The sequence below is a fragment of the Leucopleurus acutus genome (genome assembly GCF_964270905.1).
Source record: "Leucopleurus acutus genome assembly, chromosome: 6".
Lineage (NCBI taxonomy): Eukaryota > Metazoa > Chordata > Mammalia > Artiodactyla > Delphinidae > Leucopleurus > Leucopleurus acutus.
The window spans coordinates 58,025,686-58,047,940 of NC_139149.1; the positions used below are offsets into that span (position 1 = coordinate 58,025,686).

Genomic DNA, 22,255 nt, shown 5'->3' on the forward strand with positions numbered 1-22,255 from the left:
GGGAGAGGCCACAACGGTGAGAGGCCCGCGTACCGCAAAAAAAAAAAAAAAAAAAAAAAAAGAACTGTTATTGTTGCTATTGTTATCACAGCAGCATCAGTAGTACTCCTATTACTGTTGTTATTATGATAATGATTGGCTAACATTTGTTGAATACTTAATGATTAATACTTAATAAGTAATCAGTTATTTCAGGTACTGTTGAAGCACTCCATGTGAACAAACTCACTTAATAAATTAATGATGAAAATAATTATTCACGATTTTAATCTTTCCTTAATTCTTTATTTGTGCATTAATAGTTCTTTTTTAATTTACTTATTTGACTACTTCTTTAAGTGTTTAGCTGTTTTCTTTGGATATGGATTACTGCAGATTGTTTATGACCGTGGAGTTTCAGTTTTATACCTCATTTTTTTTTAAGGGAGAAATGCTTCCCAATACATCAGATTATAAATCCTCACTCATAGCACTGACTGCTCATAATTGGCTACTTCGTATATCAGCAACTACAGGAAAAGTCCTTGAGAAAATATATCTTGCTTCATATTGCAAATTCAGGTATTAAGTGTGACTTTGTTATTTAAAATTTTATTATGAAAAATTGAGACTTGTGGCCTGGGATATTTCAAGATTTTTTTTTTTAAGTTTTCCATTGTATACATAGATCTCAGTTTAAAAACCTATTCTATTTTTCTCTCCTCATGACTACTTTTGAAGATCTGAGGATGGAGACCCTTTATCATTTATCTTTGTATTCCTCATAAGTAACTAACCTCTAGTAGTTGGCAGATACCCTTTCTTAAAAAAATTTACTTTTTACGAATAGTATTTTATATGTAGGATGTATTTTATGGTAGATTTTTCTGAAGGCTGGTCTGTTGCAGTTAAATTACCTACATAATATAATCTAAGAACTGTTAATTTTTAACTAGCAATTTTATAAATTAGATATAAATTTTTGGAATGAATATGTGCATGCAAAATGTGAATGTAACATTTTCAATGCTTTTTGTAACTTCGATTTTAAATCAGGAATGGTTTTTTGTTTTCTAAGTTTTGAATACTGACAGATCAAATATAATTTTTATTCACTGAGACTCTAGAAGGATTAAAATTATATATATATTTAAAAATAGGAATAAATACGTATAAGGATCCAAGGGAATTCTTTTAGTTAGTTACTTTTTAAAATAAACTGCTTTGCTTTTATAATTTAAGTAACTGAAAAACTGTTCACTTTTAAAATATCTATTATATTTTTATTTTAAGTATAAGGAAATTGACCCAAATGAATAAATTTCTTTTTATTCTTTTAAAAGATACTTGAGCTGGGACACTCCTCAAGAAGTCATTGTAGTCAAGTCAGCTCAGAGCAAAGGCTCAGCATTGGCCCAGCAGGTAGACATCTTTAAACATTCAATAAAATAAAGAATTTGTTTCCAGAGGAATTTGTCTGAAAATTTGTTATGAAAGAACTAATTATCTTTGATTTCTGAAGCATGCTATAAAAGTTGTTTACCACAAATTTAGGCAATTCCCTTCAAGCCACTCTGGGGAAATACCACAGATTATTTTATATTCCATAACGGAAAGAAATTTGAACCTTGTTCTTCAGAGTAAAGGAGATATCTTCTTCAAGCAGAGAAATCACTCGAGTTTTAATTGTTGATACTTTTTTCTATTTCTGTTTTCTCATGTTAGTGTAATACTGTTTTGTAATGCTAAATGATATGACCATGATAACTCTGTGTCTTTTGATTAGGCCCTTGATTATTAGAATTCCAATTCACAATATAAATTATGTTGTATAATAATATAATACAATATATTAACTTATATTACAATCTATTATATAGTATATAAATATATTTTGTTATACAGTATATAAAGTATGTTTTTGTAAAATATATTTTGTTGTTAAGAAACGTTTACTGTTATACTTACTTCTATAGATTTTTGTGTGTATATGCAGTTTGTAGTATCTGAAGGACTAAAGGCTTAGTGGACATATTTTGAACATGCAGCCCTTCCTGTTTAAGTAACTTTGCAATATAGATAGAGGAATGTTTTTAATTCATGAAAACAGTGTTTTTATTTTTTTAATTAAAAAAACTTTTTATAGAAGTATAGTTGATGTATGATATATGTTATAGATGTACAATATAGTGGTTCATGGTTTGTAAAGGTTATACTCCATTTATAGTTCTTATAACATATTGGCTTTATTCCCCATGTTGTACAATATATCCTTGTAGTTTGTCTTATACATAATAGTTTGTACCTCGTAATCCCCTACCCCTATATTGCCCCTCCCCCGCTTCCCTTTCCCCACTGGTAACCACTAGGAAAACAGCAGTTTTAAAATACTCTTGAGAGCTGCCTATGATTTTAGTCTTTCCTTTTAGGCAGGCATTCAACAACCTGTTTTGCTGTACCTTGCAGTGTTCCATGTGCTACCTTTTTCACTCATAGGGATTCTGGAGATCAACAAAAAGGTAGGAACTCATTTCTGATTTAATTGTAATACTAATTTTTTGACAATAAGGTGTAATATCATTGTTTAATTATTTGTTTATTAGGTGTTTGGATTGGAAATGTTCCCTTGACTGTACAAAGCTTGCTGATTTAGTTTATTTCATATCAAAATACATGAGAACATTCGATGTGGGACGAGAGTCTAATAGTCCCTTCATCTTTCTACATGTTTATTTATTTATTTAGTTAGTTATTCTTGGCTGCTTTGGGTCTTCGTCGCTGCGCATGGGCTTTCTCTAGTTGTGTTGGGGGCTACTCTTCATTGCAGTGTGTGGGCTTCTCATTGCGGTGGCTTATCTTGTTGTGGAGCACGGGCCTAAGCACGTGGGCTTCAGTAGTTGTGGCACATGGGCTCAGTTGTTTTGGCACGCGGGCTCTAGAGCATAGGCTCAGTAGCTGTGGCGCACGGGCTTAGTTGCTTCACGGCACGTGGGATCTTCCCGGACCAAGGATCGAACCTGTGTCCACTGCATTGGCAGGAGGATTCTTAACCACTGCGCCACCAAGGAAGTCCCTTTCTGCATGTTTTTATGCTTCTTAAGTGGATAGTGTTGAGTACCAGTCATTAACAAACCACTGTTCTATAAAATTATGAAATGAGTAAATATTTTTTTCATTGGGAATATTCCAAAGCTTGTTAAAAATGATCATAAAGGTAAAAAGCTGCAACAAAGTGCCTCATTTTAATTGCAAAGTATAGATCTAAAACTTGTTTTATGGTATATAAACAAGTCTTATAATTAAATATGTAAGTTCTTCAACTCATTCAGTGTTGGGTTTTGTTTTTATTTTTTGCGGTACATGGGCCTCTCACTGTTGTGGCCTCTCCCATTGCGGAGCACAGGCTCCAGACGCGCAGGCTCAGCGGCCACGGCTCACAGGCCTAGCCGCTCCGTGGCATGTGGGATCTTCGCGGACCGGGACACGAACCCATGTCCCCTGCATCGGCAGGCGGTCTCTCAACCACTGCGCCACCAGGGAAGCCCAGTGTTGGGTTTTATTGTTGTTGCCATTGTTCTTGATTTGTGGGGTGGTTATTTGGGAAGAAAGAAAGGACATATTTCCTCTGAGTAAAAGAATCAATAGTTTGCTAGTTTCCTTTAAAAAAATTGTTACTTAGTTTGGGTGAATAGTTATTTATTGGTCTATTCTACTAGTCTTTAATTAAGCACCTGAAGCATTATTGAGGCCAGGTCTTGAGGGTCCACTAATACTTATAAGCAAACAAGATGAATGTATTTTAAAAGTTTTATATAAGCATAATATACTAAACTGCATAAAGACTAAAGAATTAATTATTTATTAATTGTTCATTTTGTATCAGGCACTTTGAATATTTTACGACATATAATAATGGTGTAACATATAAAGTATTCAACTAGGAGGTTAAGCAGCTACCAAAATTCTAAAGGTAGTAAATGGAGAAGCTGGAATTTGAACTTAGATTTGACTCCAGAGTTTAAACCAAATTTTAAAATAAGAGTGGCTACTTTATTATAGCACTCATCATTTGAAAATACATTTGAATTAAACAAATCCTCCTTTCAAATTGGGGAATGAGGATCAGGGAATAAAAAGTCATAGGCTAGTCAAGAGCAAAGCAAACCATGATTATCCTTTTAAGAGACACAGCTCATAAGTGTAATTGTTCTCTTTGTGCTTGTGGATTAAGTAATTGTGTATACTTATTACAGTCTACAATAGGAGTGAACACTTAGCAAAGTCATAAATTGTTTCTACTTATTCTTAACATGTTCGAGATAATCATTTGAGGGATTTGATTTTGATTACAGTTATTTGAAATTGACGTATATCTTTCACTTACCCTGCATAATAAGACTACCTATGGGCCAGGCTCAGAATGTACTTTAAGCTGTTTGTTGGGGTAGTAAATCTTTACTAAATGATTTGTCTTGAGTAGAAACAGAAACAGATTTTCACTGAATTTCTACTTGTTCTTTCTTTTTTATTTATTTATTTTTGGCTGCATTGAGTCTTCGTTGCTGCATGCAGGCTTTCTCTAGTTGTGGCGAGCGGGGGTACTTGTTTTTTCATTGCTATGAATATTTGTTTATGTTAGTTGGCTTTTGTTAAATATTAAAATAGGCACAGAATCAAGTTCTTTTTAGAGCTCTGTGGAGCATCATGACAGGATCCAGTGCATAGAACAGAGACAGAAAGGGAACAATGAGCCAAAGCTCCTCAAGGTCAGCTAGGCTAAATGTTTCTGGATGTATTTGGTTTTTAACATGTTCGGTTTTAACAGTATTAGATATTTAAAGAACAAGGTAATGATAAAATTCTCGAGTAGGCTATTTTTTACTAGAATTACTTTCTTAGACCCAATCTTTTCACCTCCAGCTAAAAAATGTCCCTTTATAAATAACATTTTATGAAGAATAGGTCCCTGTATTTATTCTGCTGTGCATATTCTGCATGGTAGAATTAAATGGACTCAGTTTACACCTATGTCCATGAGGAAGAGGATTTGTTATTACAAGATATTGACAAGACTGTGAAGCAAATGTATGCTGCTGCATCATTTTGAGGGGTATGTCTTACACTCCCATTAGTGCTTCAGTTTGAGACCCCAGTGGCTTACCACTCTGCCCTAATAACACCTTAGCTTCCAGTTTCTAAATTATAATTAAGTTATAATGTTAGGCAGCAGTGTTGTAGTGGTGGCCTGAATATTAAACAGATGCACAAACCACTCTGAAACTCAGAGGATTGGCCTTCTGGTCTTTTCTCAGGTGATATCTGCCTTTCCCCTCAGATTTTCGGGAGCGTAACAGATGCCACCTTGTCTCATGGAATGCTGATTGTGATGTACAGCTCGGGACTGGTCAGACTTTATAGCTTCCAAGCCATCACTGAACAGGTAGAGAAAACTGAAATTTGCCATATTGAAATTAACTTGAGATTTGGACTGAGGTATGAATTTTTTTTTATTTTATTTTATTTATTTTTTTATACAGCAGGTTCTTATTAGTTATCCATTTAATACATATTAGTGTATTCATGTCAATCCCAATCTCCCAGTTCATCACACCACCACCCCCACCCCCCTTGCCACTTTTCCCCCTTTAATGAGATGTTTTTAAAATAAGGCACTGTGTAGATTTCAACTCTACAAAACTGTACAAATGCAGAAAGACAAAGTAACCTTTAAAAGAGGGGTGGGAAGATAAACAGAAAGGCCCTTGAATAAATAAAGACATTTCCTATGTCATATACATGTGAATTTGATTTTTTTCTCTCTCCAGACAGCAAATAAGTAGGTGCTAAAGCCACCATTTTTGTTTTGTTTTGTTTTTAGTTCATGCAACAGAAACTTGACTTAGGGTGTGCATGCAGATGGGGTGGGACTACTGGAACTGTAGGAGAGGCTCCTTTTGGCATTCCTTGTAATATTAAAATCACAGGTATGGCTGCTATATAGTACTTTCTTCACCTTAAAAATTAAGTGGTCATATTAATAGTTATTGTAATCATCCAAATGTTTTTTGCATGATTTAATTATAAATTAATTCATTTTATTCCTATGCAGAGTATTCTTTGCTTTTGAATAGGCATTCACAAAAATCTGTTATTCATTTAGATAAAGGCCTGGGGATGCTGGACCTTGCTTAGCCAGAGATCTGTTGCCTTTGGCAAGTTACTTTTACCTTTCTGGTCGTGATTTCCTTATCTGCAGAATAATAAGTTGTAGCAAATGATACCATCTTAGTTCCTTTATAACTTAAAATTTTACAATTCTGTGAAATTTACCCAACTTAAAGATCAACAAAGCACAAAAAATTATACATAATTTTATAAATATAATAAAAATGTTCTATATTTAATTAGCTTATCAAATTCAGCAGTTTATTAAAAGGAAATGAACTGCTACTCAAATTGAGCAATGTGTGTTAGATAAACCATGACTGACCAGAGTTCATCTCAGCAATACAAGAATTATTTAATGCAGACAGATGTAAAACTGATATGAATAAATTTAAAAAGATAATATATTTTGTTATCCTAATATTTGTTTATCTTTAGTCTTGGTTCATTAAGAATCATTCTTGGGACTTCCCTGGTGGCACAGTGGTTAAGACTCCAGGCTCCCAGTGCAGGGAGCCCAGGTTTGATCCTTGGTCAGGGAACTAGATCCCACATGCATGCTGAAACTAAGAGTTTGCATACCACAACTAAGGAGCCCACATGCCACAACTAAGGAGCCCGCCTGCCGCAATTAAGACCTGGGGCAACCAAATAAATTTAAATAAATAAATATTTTTTTAAAAAAGAATCATTCTTTGTCATATTGAGGATATTTCCTTTTACTTCTAACCAATAAACATCACATATTTAGGTGAAACTCCAAAGGTTTTTCTAACATGGGTCAAAATAAGACAGTAATTTTTTTCTATTATTACTATTTAACATTACATCATCAACAGATCAAGAAACAAATGAAAGATTTAATTGTGAGAAAGGAGATGTTCTTTTTATTAGTAAATGACAGACTATAAAAACAGAGTCCAGTATAGCCATTATTCAAGAAACTCAAAATAAATATTCTAAAAATTACTCAGGGTTTTAGATGTCTTGGACAAGCTGAATTAGGCAGTTCTGTGATAACTCAGCCTCAGCAATACCTCCTATATTTGATACAAATATGCTAGCAGGAATCTATTAAGAATTTTAAAACTACAGGCTCCAGTAGTAACTACAATGTATTATTTTGAAGAGAGTTTCCCCAAATGGTACATTGTTCTCATTGAAATGCAGATAGTAAGCAAATAAAGCAAAGAACAGGGTGATAAAGAAAACTCATAGAACCTTTGATTGTGCTGTGATTTTGGTCCCTGTTTGTAGAGAGAAGACTAGATTTGGGATCACAATCTTGTTCTGCTACTAGTAAGAGTGAAATTCCACTACTAACTGGTGGTTATGATAGTGAGCAAATTACTTAACCTCTCTGGGCCTCACTTTTATCAACTTTAAAATAATAACATTTGAAAATATCTGTGAAATCACATGCCATTGTAAAACAATACAGCGATTGTTGGACATTTAGCTTAGAAAAGTAGCATACTATGTTGGAAACTTTGAGTATTTTTTCAGACTATATTGACTGAAATCCTATTCATTTCTACAGATTTGTTTTTCAGGACCATTAAGCTCTGTACAAAATTATTCCTTTTAACTGTAAATAACTTTTTTTAAAAAATGCAAAGCAATTCATTTTCATTACAGAAGAATTAGGAAATAATGATAAACAGAGAAAGTTTAAAATACTCATAGTCCTCCTGCATGGAATTAACTGTTATCACCTCAGTGTGTTTTTTTGGTAATCTTGTAATGTATATATGTCTGAAACCAAAAAAGAATCATACTGTGAATACTCCTTCATAACTTGCTTTTTAAAAAAATAATTAATTAATTAATTAATTAAATAATGGCAATTCCCTGGTGGTCCAGTGGTTAGGACTCCGTGCTTCCACTGCTGGGCTCCCAGGTTCTATCCCTGGTCAGGGAACTAAAATCCCACAAGCCACACGGTGCAGCCAAAAACAGAGAAAAGAAAAGAAATAATAAAATGATTAAAATAAAATAAAATAATTTAAAAAAACAACTCAAAGTATAATTTACATGCACTTAAATGCCCTCATTTTAACTGTACAATTTGAGTTTTGCCAAATGTTTATATCCATGAAACCACTACTACAATCAAGATTTAAAATCTTTTCATCACTCCAAAATGTTCCCCTGTGCCCTTTCCAGTCAATTCCCTCCCTATCCCCAGCCTTAGGCAACCAATGAACCTGCTTTCTTTCACTCTAGTTTTCTGGAGTTTCATATAAATGGAAGCATATGATATGTACTTTTTTGTCTGGCTTCTTTCACTCACCGTATTATTTTTGAGATTCATTGCATATTATTGCATATATCTGTAGCCTAACCCACTTTTAAATGTTAATATATTACAAATATTAATTTCCATCTAGATTATTTAATAGATGTTCTTATGAAAACAAAGTCGGAGTTCTATCTCTTTACATCAAAAGAAATAATAGATGGATCAAAGATTTAAAGTTCTATGAGAAAACTTAGAGAATCTTTTTATCTCAGAGTTGAGAAGAGCTTTCTGACGCAAATGCAGAGCCATTAAAGAAGGGATTGATAAATTTGGCTACATAAAAATAAAGTGCTGCAAGGTAAAAAACAAAAGCACACACATAAACCAACTCAAAAATCAAACAACGAACGGGAAGTATTTGCAACATACACTGTAAAGGGGTAATTTCCTCCTTATATATGAGTTCTACAGACCAGTAAGAAGAAGTGACTACAACAACAACAACAAAATGAGCAAAGGATATTGTTCAGAAGAAGAGGAAATATAAATGACTTTTAATTTGGGGAGGACAAAGCCCAACATCACTGATAAGAGAAGCGCAAGTTAACACTATCATAAGATACTTCTTTTCAGATTCTCAAATATCAAAAAGTTAGGTAACAGGGTTGGTGAGAGTATAGAAGAGGCACTTTCATTTATTATTGGAGTCCCTTGGGGAGGACAATTTGTCAGTATGTTTCAAAATTTTAAATGCATATATTCTTTGAGCAATTCCATTTTTAGGAATTTATCCCAGATACATTCACATGTGTACAAAATGACAAACGTACAGTTACAACATTGTTTCTAACAGCAAAAGATTGGAAACAATGTATATTGATACATTGATAGGTGACATTAGTATTCTATGATTGTTTGGCTATGTCATAAACTTAATTGTTAAAAAGAAACAGGAATTCTTTTTGCACTGGTATAGAGAAGTTTCCAATATATATTAGTAAGTAAAAAAGGGAGTGCAAAACTATGTATATAAAAAACCTCATTTGTGTTAAGTATTCATATGCATATATTAAAAGTATAGATATATGAGTATATGCCTTTAGGATTGCTTGAAGTATCTGGAAGGGCACACAGAAAACTGATAAATAGTGGTTATCTTTGAGGAATACAGATGGAAGGAAAACTTAGTTTCATTATATTTCTTCTGATGCTTTTTGAATGCAGTACTTATATTACCTTTGCCAAAGAGTGGTCCTATGTATATATATGCACACGCTAAGCTCCTCAAGGTTTTAAGATCTCAACTTATGTACCATTAAACGCATGAACTGTAAATTTATTTAACCAGTTTACAATGGACATTTAGGTTGTTTTTAATTTTCTGTGATTATAAATAGTATAAGAATGTTCCTGTAATTATTAATGATCCTAAAATTTCCTCATCACAAGACATGGAATCAGCCATTCTCTGAGAACTCCTAGGCCCTTTCAATTGAGAATAGTATTAGAGATCAAAATTTGGGCTCTTGGGGCTAATGGGGGGACCCACCAGGGTTGTGGTGAGCAGAGTCTTGCTGTGCTTTTGGGCTATTTTTAGCAACTGCTGGGAAAAGTATTTCTTTTTAAATACATCTTTTTGCATTGATTTTTTTTTCCTATTTTGAATTCCTACCTTATATTCTCTACAACATACCTACTTAAATTTTTAACCCCAAATTCAAACTCTAATTGTATTTTTTTCTCTTTATAATTCTTCTTTTCCTCATCCACCATCATTTGGTAGCCACCATATTATCACACATGATGTTTATGTACCTTTCACAATTTACCGACTGATGTCCTTTGCCCATTTTTCTATTGGGGTGTCCATCATTTTCTTATTACTTAAAAAAGATTTCTTTATATATTAAGAATATTACCCTTCTCTTAAAAGGTTTTAAAAAAAAGGTACTTTAAATATAGTTGATATGTTTATACTTATCTCTTCTTTCTCAGTTTGTAAGCTCACTTTTCATTATTTGTTTTTCTCTTTGTATAGCTTTAAGTAGTAAATTGCCCTTATGAAGAAACCTAATAAGGCACACACTTCTATATGTAACATGTGATTTTTTGAGTGAATGGTCTCCCTAAGACAAGTCCCTTTACTGACAGTGGTGGCCTCATAAGCCAAAGATTAAACTCTCAAGTTAGAGGCATAAACAAAGGACTCTGATTAGTCACCTTCACAAACAGACCATGTGGTATTTCAGTAGGGCTGCCCCAAAGGAATTCTGGTCTTCATAAGCAGCACTACCTTCCGTTTATACATGTCTCCAAAAGTAAGTCTGTTATGCTCTATATAAAATTAATTGTCATCAAAGAAGAAGACTAGGAAGCACTAACAGATAGTTCTTTTGTGTTGTCAGTCTCCAATAGACAGTGACTGACTGGATGTATCTAAACTACCTTAAAATTAACTTGTCTAATGATTATACTAGTAGTAGTGGCTATCCTTTGATAAAGCTTCCACGGTAACAGGACCCATCCTAAGTGGTTACTTTTCATTATTTCAGAAGTGGAAATCTTAAGCAACACTTCTTTTGTAAAGTTTGCTAAATATAACCTGTTAGTCTAGAATATGAAGGTTCTCTTCCTCACATTTGAAGGAAGTATTAGACCTAATACCTTGTTGGATTGTTACGAGAGATGGAAATAGTATCTAACCAAGCCTTGTAGATAGCCGGTGCTTATTAAATGGCAGCTGCTTTTGTTAGGTATACTTTGTCATTTTTGCCATCATAAGCACCTTCAGCCCATTTTTTATCTCCATCCAGCTGCATGTCACACATATCCTGAAAACGGATGTCTAGAAAGTTGACTCATAACCTAACAGTTGTTTCCTATCAGATTTTTCTTTTCTTAAGACTATGGAAATAAGCAATAAGCCTCTTTCCTGATTGTATTTTCTTTCCTTGAACATAGTAATTTTTCATTAGTGGAAGTTCATAGATGATGCGTGCAGAGGTTGAGTTCAGTTAATGAATGTTCCAAGGCTACCAGAATAAAGGAGCTAATACATTCCTTTTGTCTATCTCTGCAGATACACCACCACTGCTCTTTGAGGTGTCCTCCCTGGAGAATGCTTTTCAGATTGGAGGCCATCCTTGGCACTACATCATCACACCTAATAAGAAGAAACAAAAAGGAGTTTTCCATATTTGTGCCCTAAAGGACAATTCCTTGGTAAATCAAGGTGGTCAGACTTCAGTAGTAAATTTATATCAGAAATTCTTTATTCTCTACTTCTCTTAATAGGTCCACAATCCTAAGAATTACTTTTTTGTTTGTATTAATAATTTGTAAACAACGTAAAGTACAGGAGAGTACAAAGAATATAGCAAACACTTGTATGTGCTACCCAGAATTTGAAACATTAACATTTGAAAATTCTCAGGACACCAAAGATTTATTAGGTTTTTTGTCCTTACCATCTCCTTGATCCCATTTAAACATCTCTGAAGCTGCATAGTGGGAATCGTTGATGGAATGTATTCAGGCTGCCTCTGAAATTACTGGTGGAATGTGTAGTTGGTTCTGCTTCTTCATGGTTTGTTGCTCTTGGCTCTCTAGAGCAGAACCAGATAGAACTCTGTTGGTCACGGTATAAACACTGAAACACTTTGAGTTTTCAAGGATATTTTAAAGTTATATATGGCAGAATAGAAAGAAAGGGTATATGGCAAGACAAGACAAAAAATTACCCCTTGAGTTAATTTTTCTTTTTAAAAATGACTTAGGCATTGATTTATCATTTAATAAACATTATTGAGGGCCTACTGTGTGTCAGACTTGACTGGGGACACATTCTCTTCCCACAAGTTGCTTACACTCTCAAAAGAAAGCAAATGTGTAGGGAAATAAGATACAGTCCGTTAAGTACAGTGATTGAGATAAGTACAAGAGTGAGTGCACAGAGGAGGGGGGTTCTATCTTTGTTTTATATTGCTGATTTAGTTTAGTTTATTTCTGGAGCCTCTTGATACATCAAATGAACTTTTTATGAGACAGACTCAGCTTATTCCACATGCTTCTCTTCCAGAATCTTTTTCCATCAGTCACTGTTGGACCCAGTGGCTTTGAGAGTCACAGGTCACCTTTCACCACACCGAAGACGTACACAGTCTTGGGTCCATTTATCTATTTCCTTTGGTGTCATGGCCACCAGGGAACGTGGTGTATAGTGTGTTCTCGTTTTTTGTTTGTTTGTTTGTCTTTTTGCAGGAGCATTCTTCCCTTCCATTTTCTCATTAACCTATCACATGTGGGAGCTCCTGTTTGGCCCAGCCCAGTGACATCCTCTTTTACAAATGCGGACTGTTTCCCACAAGTCTGTGGTTTGATTATTCACCTCCCAGCTGTGGACGTCCTTCAGCCACCAGGACCTGTCACATCTCTTTTTTGCTGAACTTTTCTATCTAGTCAAACCCTGCACAGTTCACATTCTAGACATTTAGTACATATTCTTCTTATATAAGAACTGATAATACATATTCTTTTATGTGTGTGTACAAAGTGGCCTTCAACATCTACATCAAGCATGCCTGTCAAGTATTCTCCTTGTATGATTACTGATTATAACATTTAGTCAGATCGTATTTCAACATATTCATAAATAATTGCTAAATCCAGGGGAGTTTTCAGTCCTTTTGCTGGACAACTTTGTTGAGGTGATACTACCTTAATGATGCATATGTGCATTACCTCCCCACCTGTCAGTCAGAAAAATACATAACCCAAAAACATACATGTAGGCAAACTGAAGAATTCAGAAAATGATTTATAGCTTTCTATTAAACTGAGCTTTAAACTAGCATTTGAGCAAATAATAAAAACTACAGAAGCTGATAATAATGCTGCCTAGTATTTAGCACAAAGAGAGATGTTTCTTTTGCATGTTGTATTTAGATATTATAATAAAGAGAATAGTCTCCTAAAGAAAGAAAGATATGGGTTTTTTTTTGTGTGTATATATATATATATACATACATACACACACAGCATAAAAAAGTTTTATATTGGGCTTCCCTGGTGGCGCAGTAGTTGAGAGTCTGCCTGCCAATGCAGGGGACACGGGTTCATGCCCCAGTCTGGGAAGATTCCACATGCCGCGGAGCGGCTAGGCCCGTGAGCCATGGCCACTGGGCCTGCGCGTCCGGAGCCTGTGCTCCGCAACGGGAGAGGCCACAACAGTAAGAGGCCCACATACTGCAAAAAAAAAAAAAAAAAAAAAGTTTTATATTAAACAAAGGAGCATTTGGAGCTAATGCCAAAATGTACATTGTTTTAGTGGTTGCAACAAAGATGTTTAATTGTATTGATTTTCTTATATGTAAAATGCAGTAATACCACCATTTCTATTAGAAATCGTTAGAATACTTATAAAAATTCTTAAAAAATTAAAATGCATGTGCTAATTTGATACCTAAAATGTGTTAAATTCCAGTTTTTAAAAAAGCATGGCATACAAAGCACTTGTGATGTAACCTCAGCCTACCTCTCCAGTCTCATGGCTGGACACTCTACTTCTCAATTTAATTTTATCTGCTACTCGTGTTTGTGCATATACATGCTAAATGGATCAACACTTCTGTGCTTTTGATTTTGCTGTCTCTTCTTTCTAGCCACTTTATTCTCATTTCAAGGCAGAGTTCAGGCTCCTGACATTCTGCTTACTTGGGTTGGATGCTTGATAATATCCTGTGCATAGCTTGACCACTTTGTTTTCTACATTGCCTTATTCTATTTCTGTTTCTATCTCCCTTCTTGAATATGAGCTTCTTGATGACAAGGATTATGTTTAGTGCCTAGTGTGATACCTTAAACATTGTGTCCTGTCAGTATATGCTAATGGAATTAATAATTTTATATATCAGAAACTTTTATGAGTATCTAATAGGAAAGATGACATCATTTCATTTTACATTGGAAAAATTAAGTTAAGTGACTTGGATAAAGCCAGTGAAGTTGATATATCCATGCTGGTATTAGTCCCCAGTGCTCCTGTGTGTAAGGTAAAACATTTATTACATATGTGATCACATATGGAGGTATCTTTTTCTTTATTTTAATGTCTAAATATACTACTATGAAATCAACCTCTCTACTTACCTTAAGTGCTAAGCAGTATTAGACCGTTTCCTCAGCATTAGAGTTTAACATCTGACTTTTGCAAGGAGATTGTATGACCTGTTTGGTTGCATGTTTATTTTTGTGCTATCTACTCTTCTGATTGACAGTTTGTTGAGGATAGGGAAGGGAGAAGGATGTTGTGGGGGACTGCATGTACATAATTATGGCAGAGTTAAATAATGGAAAATCCATGGACTTTGGAGTCTAATCTGCTGTTTAGTAGGTGCTGAATACTAAGCAAATGATTTATCCTCTTTGTGCATCAGTTTCCTCATCCATAAGATGGGGATAGCAATATATGCTTCAAGTATTGCTGAGATCAAAAGAAATAATGAGTATAAAACATCTAATGCAGTGCCAGACATACATTAGGTGCTTGAGATATGGTAACTTATTATTTGTGAGCTATAATATATAGTGCATGGTGCATCTATGAAATTTCTGAATTTAATGTTCTGGATTTCTCAAGTTTGAGTGTCCTAATTCAGCCCTAATACACATCCCAGTTCAGCTGGTTAATGTTTTCTCTTCCTTTACTTTTGACTTACTGATCTATCACTGATGCTGGATTGGAAAAATTATTTTATTTTTCCTTAATTTTTATTTTCAATATTTTGTTCCAATTTCAGGCAAAAAACGGGGTCCAAGAAATGGAGTGTTGTTCTTTAGAATCTGACTGGATCTATTTCCATCCTGATGCTTCTGGTAGAATAATACATGTTGGCCCAAATCAGGTCAAGTGAGTATTTTCCTTAGTTACTTTAAAGTTAAAAGTAGCCTTTGGTAGTATTTATTGGCATCTTTATTTTTGCCAGCTAACTACTGAGCAAATTTTGGAAATAATTAACTTTTTGTAGGGTGCTTCCTCAGAGAATGGCATCTAGAAAACCTGACTTTATTCTTTCAACCTCATCATTACTGTTTGTAAATATTACATTTGAGTAAGTTCTTTGTTGGATGATAGATGATGTGTGAGGAAAAGATTACATGTTGGTTCATCCTCATCAGGTCTTAATTCATTCTCCAGGATTAATGAGAGAGATGATTTATCTTTGTTCTAAAAGACAGCCTTACTGCTGGAGAAGCAGCAGGTTGTTTGAAGTAAATCTTGTTGTATTTAGTTTACCCACATCTTCCACACAGTTGACCTCTCCTTCCTTGAAACACTCTTCATTTGGCTTCCCTGACACCACAGTGCTCCTGAATATTTTCTTCCCTCTCTGATCTGTCTTTCTTAGTATCCATTCACGTTCTTTATCTGCTTTTTTTTTTTTTTTTTTTTTGCTGTATGCGGGCCTCTCACTGTTGTCGCCTCTCCCGTTGTGGAGCACAGGCTCCGGACGTGCAGGCTCAGCGGCCATGGCTCACAGGCCCAGCCACTCTGCGGCATGTGGGATCTTCCCGGACTGGGGCACGAACCCGCGTCCCCTGCATCGGCAGGCGGACTCTCAACCACTGCCCCACCAGGGAAGCCCACGTTCTTTATCTTCTACTCAGACTTTAAGTCCTCAGGACTTAGACCCTCTTTTCTCACTCTTTGTTCCCTTTCTGCTTGATTCTCCTGTTTATTCCCTTGGCTTTAAAGATCCTGTATACACCAAAACTCCAAAATTTCTCTTAGCACAAACCTCTCATCTAAGTTTATGTCATAAGTCTGGAATCATTCTTGATACTTTCTTACCTTCTTGTCTTTCATCAGTATACTTGTACTTAAACACTCACTTGCATTTTCTCTCTCTCTCTCTCTCTCTCTCACACACACACACACACACACACACACACACACACGCACCATATATCCCATCAATCCAGTTTATTTTGCTACTAAACATTTCTTAAATCTGCCTCTTTCTGCCCTTGGCCACTGTCACCACCTTGGTCAGATCATTGTCATCACTAGCCTAGACTATAATATTTGCCTTCTTACAGGACTCCCAAGGATCTACTTTTTACTCTTTAAGTCTGTTTATTTCTCAGCAGCTAGAGTGATTTTTAGAAACATTAACAAACACAAAAACCTAACCAAGTGAATTCTGTTTTAACCTTTTTATGACCTCCTATTGCGCTTAAGATAAAGACCAACATACTTAGCTGGTCTAAAAGATTCTTCCCACTCAGTTTACTTCAGTCATGCTGTCTTTTCACAAAGCTAAGGACCTGTTCCCTCTATTTGAAGTCTGTTTCCCCTACCTGTTTTGCCTAATTTCTATTCATATTTTATGCCCCCTTAAATGTCCCTTTTTCAAAGAGTGCTTCCCTGGCACCCTTCATTAGATTAGCTGCCCCATCATATTTTCACTCTACCCACTATATAATCTTCTGTAGCACCTACAGCAATTTAAATTAATTATTTGTATGATTATCTGTTTGAATATCTAGGTTGGGAATCATGAGCTCCATGATAGGGAAAGAGTCTATCTTGTTGACACCTGTAACCCTGGCACTGAGCATAGGTCTTAATACAGAGTAGGTGCTCAGTAAGTATTTGTTGAATAAGAGGAGTAGTGTCTGCATTCTTTATTTTGTATGCTTCATGATAATTCGTCTACTCTGAATCAGTTATAAGGAGGATGAAGGGACTTAATGAAAAAAGATTATGAACTTTTATAAAAAGTCATAAAAAGTATGGTCAGCTTTAATAAACCTTACTCTTTTTTTTTTTTTTTTTGCGGTACGCGGGCCTCTCCCGTTGCGGAGCACAGGCTCCGGACGCGCAGGCTCAGCGACCATGGCTCACGGGCCCAGCCACTCCGCGGCATGTAGGATCCTCCCGGATCGGGGCATGAACCCGTGTCCCCTGCATCGTCAGGCAGACTCTCAACCACTGCACCACCAGGGAAACCCAATAAACCTTACTCTTAATGTTTGTTACCACACATCTTTTATATTAGTTTGAGTTTAAGAAAATAAGGTCCACAAAGAGTGTGTGCCCTTTTGCTAGGTTTTAGAAGATAGGCACTCTTAAATATTGGCACTAATTAAGATAACTAATTAAGGAATTTAAAATGTAATCTGATTTCTTTGTCTCTGGCAAACTCTAAGGCCTCCAGCTCTCTCTGGCCACAGTGGCTGCTTCTCCCTGCTGTTCTCTTTGCCTGCATTTGAGACTTTAAGCTTTGAGGACATTGTGCTTTTGATGCTTGTTAATGCTGTGAACAGATTTGTGTAGGTGGTGAGAATATTCTTTTACTTTCACTTGCTTAATAAACTCGATCCGTGAGGTCATTTGCACTCAGAAAACTCAAATCTTTAAATATAACCTTAAGAAAAAAGAAAAGAATTAAGTCATTTGCAGTTTTAAAATACTACTCTACTATGAAAACTCTCGGTTTAGAACTTAGTTGCCAATCCAGTCTATATTATATTTAACTCTGAGTGTTGTTCATTGATACCTCATTCTATCTTCAGAAATAAAAATGTAAATATCTACTATAATGCCATTGTTAAAGTTGAAATGTTGAAGACCTGCTGCAGGATGGTAGAGAGGAGGTTCTTTAGAGTAACTTTCATTAAGCCAGTTTGGAAGATAGTGTAAGCCTCAGCAAGCTGCTGCATTACCTACTTCAGTAGCACCTGTTGTCACATATCCTGTTTTTCTGTTTAACAGAATCTCTAAATTTGAAGAAATTTATGGACACTTAAGTTATCAGACATTAATATTTTGGACTAATCAGGAGGAGAAGAGAACTAACTCAGTGTTGTTACCATAATTTTCATTTGTTAAGTTTCTTTTCACTAGTTCAACTTTGACATTTTGATGGCGTGTTAAGATCTTAGGTTCTTAGAATCCTTTTTACCTTTTCAGAGTTTTAAAGCTAAGTGAAGTAGAAAATAATAGTGCCCAGCATCAGATCTCTGAAGATTTTGTCATTTTGGCCAACAGGGAGAAGAACAAAGTAAGTCAGGAGTACTTTAAAATCCTTTGTATATCACTGTCTTTCTATATAAGAATATAATATGCAAATGTATTTCTCTTTTAGTGTGGCAGAAAAGAAAAGCACAGTTCTATAAAAGTCTGTTCATTTTGTCTACATGGGTAGCTAGTCTTAGCCCCATGTATAATATCTATGAGATTTGAAGAGAGCTGATTATATTGACTTTATCTTTTGCTTATTTCTGTTTCCTTTCTGGGTTTCTCCTTAAGTTTTTATTGATGAATTATCAACCTTTGGGTTTAATTAATTGTGCACACTTAGGGTAAGAAAGGTTAGATATAAACTTTAAAAAATTACACACTATTCTTTGACTCCAAATGGTTCTTTGTCTTTAGCATATAAATTAAGAGCCTGAAGAAAATCATGCAGAGGGAAATTTCCAAAAGCAGATCGACTCTTTATTTGCTGTACTATACTAAGGCAAAAATCAGAAGGGCAGGTGAAGTAACAAATCTGTAACCTTTGTATTTCTAGTTTGGTATTTTACCCATTAAAAACTTTAATAAAGTATTTTTATTAATTGGAGGATCCAAAATCTGGTTCAGAATTTTCTCAGTTGAGGAAAGAATTGTGGATGTTAGAGAACGGTTGGTTAGTTAACAAATTCGTTAATACAGTTTTGCCATTGACTACGTAATAGGACTTGTCATATATTTTTATTTCTCTCCATATGATAGAATGAAAACTTACCCACTGTTACAGCTTCTGGACGGGTGGTAAAAAAAAGCTTTAACCTTCTGGATGATGACCCAGAACAAGAGGTATTACTTTAGCCAGAAATAATAAACCAAGCTTGTATGAACTTGCCCTGGGGTAGAGGTTGGGGAGCTCCATGCAACCTTAGTCTGTAGGATTGTGTGTGCTATTTGAACCGATGTGTCTCTGTCTCCTCTCTTTTAATATTGGAATTATTCTTAAGATTTTGTTTGCAGAAGATTTCATAGGACCGAAATAATTTGAAAACACTATTATTAGCTTATTGTTTTGTTGATATGCACACTTCCTAGGGAAATCTCTTAATAGAAAATTATTGAGTTACATCTTGATGACTATGGCTTTTACCTTGTTTTTCACTTACTAGCCATAGATGTATTTGTTAATGTTCATGAGCCAGAGGAGGAGGGTGTAAGGGTGTGGTAAATCAGTTCAGCCTTTGGCCTCAACTTGACATTGCCAGTCACTAAGGCACTGGAATTACTTATGAAATCAACTCAAAGTGTTCATACTTCAAATATATAGCCTTTGCGTAAATACTGAATCCCTTTAGACTCTGTAACTATATAGTTCATATGACCATTTCTAGGTAGAAATATTGAGTAGATCTCTAAGGATAGTTTTTTTTTTTTTTTTTTTTGGCAATACGTGGGCTTCTCACTGTTGTGGCTTCTCCCGTTGTGGAGCACAGGCTCCGGACGTGCAGGCTCAGTGGCTATGGCTCACAGGCCTAGCCGCTCTGCAGCATGTGGGATCTTCCTGGACCGGGGCACAAACCCGTGTCCCCTGCATCGGCAGGTGGACTCTCAACCACTGCGCCACCAGGGAAGCCCTAAGGATAGTTTTTTTTTTTTTTTTTTTTTTAAGGATAGTTTTTGAAAATCTTTTAAAATAGGTTGGAGGTGGCACAGTATGTGACTACTCTCAAAAAAGAAAAAATATATATTCTTTTGAACCAAATATATATTTATTCTTTTGAACCATCGAGAACAAAGCAGAAAGCTTCCTACCCTGTAGGTAAAACTGTATTCAAAAAAAAAACCAAAAAAAAACATGCCAAAGTTACCAAAAAGTGGCAAGAATACTTAAGAAGGGAGAAGGTAGTAGCAAAGAGAAAGATACTCTGCATTGTGAGATTAGAAAACAAAAACTTTTCACCTGTAAAGGAAAAGTTGAAAGGGGTTGTGACTAAAATCTATAAAATTACTGACACTCAGGCAAGAAGTCACCTTTTGAAGTTTGCCCAAGGTAAGATTACGGCAAAAAAGTAAATTAAAAGGAATCACTGGTAATAAATCTACGTAAATTTTTATGTCATAGGTGGTAAAGGCAGAAAATGTAAATGGGTTAAAAAGCAGTTTGACCAAATGTGAGTGAAGGTTTAGTATTTGGTGATTAAGAGAAACTTGCTGTGCCTGTCAAGATGTGCCATCCCTGGATGGGTGAGCATAGATCTGCTTCCCCATGAGACTGTTGGAGTCCCAGGTTTTCGTCCTTGAGACAGAGTTCTGGGGTTAGATTTTTCTCTCTTAATGTCTTTACCATCATTAATCATTTCTAACTAACGTCTCTTATCCCAGTCCTGTTCTGTGGGTTGGATTTCTGTTCCTAATATTCTCCCTCAAGTATAAGCAGCCATTTTTGCTTGCAGGATCTTAATTCCCCGACCAGGGATGGAAAGCGTGTAGTCCTAACCACTGGAACACCAGGGAATTCCCTAAGAAAGGGTTTTTTTTAAAAAGGATGGCAAATAGGGTCATAAATAGTATATGATGGGCTATCAGTTCTTCTTTTAATGACTTGTGTTTTTCTGGTATGAGAACCTTCCGAGCACAGTGGGAAGTCTTCAAGTTTCAGAACTGAGTTTTATATATTTAGTCCTATCTGGAAACCAGTGAACACACCTATCAGTGTCAGCAGTTGAATACCTCTTTCAAATTTGGAGACACTCTGGCTTGCTGTCATAATAGAGGATTTCAGTTATACTTTGGCTGAGATCTACATAGACTTGGTTGTGTTCATCAAAATCTGTAGGATACTTCTTGAGTCCTAAAAATCTTGAGACTGATATTTTACTAGGCAGATAAGTGGAAACACATTTCTATCTATGCTCCCACCCATTCATTTTTCTTTCTACATATTTTTATAAATAGTAGTTAAGCCACAAACGTAGAAATAATCCTAACTGGATTTTGCCCCTCTTTTCTTTTGCCTTATCTATTCCCCAAGACTTTCAAAATTGTGGACTATGAAGATGAGTTAGATTTGCTTTCTGTGGTAGCTGTTACTCAAATAGATGCTGAAGGAAAAGCTCACCTGGATTTCCACTGTAATGAATATGGAACTTTACTTAAAAGCATTCCACTCGTGGAGTCATGGGATGTGGTGAGTAGAGTCCATGGAATACAAAGTTGTAAGAGTTTCCTTTATAGGTGACATTTATTGGAACAGATGTTACTGTTTTCACGTCAGTCCAAGTTCACCTATACCAGTGACCACATGGAAGAGGTTATCATCCTACATGCAGGACAAAATGAGTACTTCTTTAGACTTTCTCCTCTAGGGATGAGAATTTCTCCTTACCAATGGCTTTAAAGGTAAAGTTTTATGCTTTTTTCATGAGACATGCTGTCTATTTCCTTACCATAGTCTAGTTTTCTCCTATTTTATAAGTTTGGTAATGTTTTAAAAAATAAAAATATACTGTATCAAATCCCCACAGTTATTTAATAGAGACAAATCTAAGCGTGTAGGGTTTTCAAGCACTCTTAGAAGCGTTTGTCTGCTCTTCTAAGTATTATAGAATATAAAAGTTATAAAGAACAGTAGATGTTACTTTACCCAATCATTGTTTTATCAATGGAGAACCTGAAAGATTTAGCAACTTGCCCACGGTCACAAGTGAAATAGTGGCAATGTTGGCAATAGAATCTGGGTGTTCAGACTCCTAAGTCCAGGGTTCTTTTATTCTCAACATTTTGTGTAATGCTTTTCTCATAAGTCGTCTGCATATCCACAAATAATGAAAAATAAACTACTTCTGGCAGCTATT

At 35.3% G+C, this 22,255-nt stretch overlaps 1 protein-coding gene across 3 annotated transcripts in view; it reads left to right on the forward strand.

Annotated features, from left to right (window-relative positions):
- The window catches only part of DCAF17 (DDB1 and CUL4 associated factor 17), a 35,712-nt gene that overhangs the window by 9,523 nt on the left and 3,934 nt on the right, over nt 1–22,255 (forward strand). The window contains exons 4-13 of one of the 3 annotated variants that reach the window (XM_082841634.1): nt 425–561; nt 1,323–1,401; nt 2,409–2,498; nt 5,315–5,419; nt 5,858–5,963; nt 11,466–11,608; nt 15,184–15,293; nt 18,360–18,450; nt 19,167–19,250; nt 21,433–21,588. In XM_082841634.1, the coding sequence (XP_082697760.1) occupies nt 425–561; nt 1,323–1,401; nt 2,409–2,498; nt 5,315–5,419; nt 5,858–5,963; nt 11,466–11,608; nt 15,184–15,293; nt 18,360–18,450; nt 19,167–19,250; nt 21,433–21,588 (1,101 nt within the window). Of the gene's footprint in view, nt 1–424; nt 562–1,322; nt 1,402–2,408; nt 2,499–5,314; nt 5,420–5,857; nt 5,964–11,465; nt 11,619–15,183; nt 15,294–18,359; nt 18,451–19,166; nt 19,251–21,432; nt 21,589–22,255 lie in introns of those variants that run through there. The other 2 variants (XM_082841635.1, XM_082841636.1) reach the window with 2 other exon arrangements.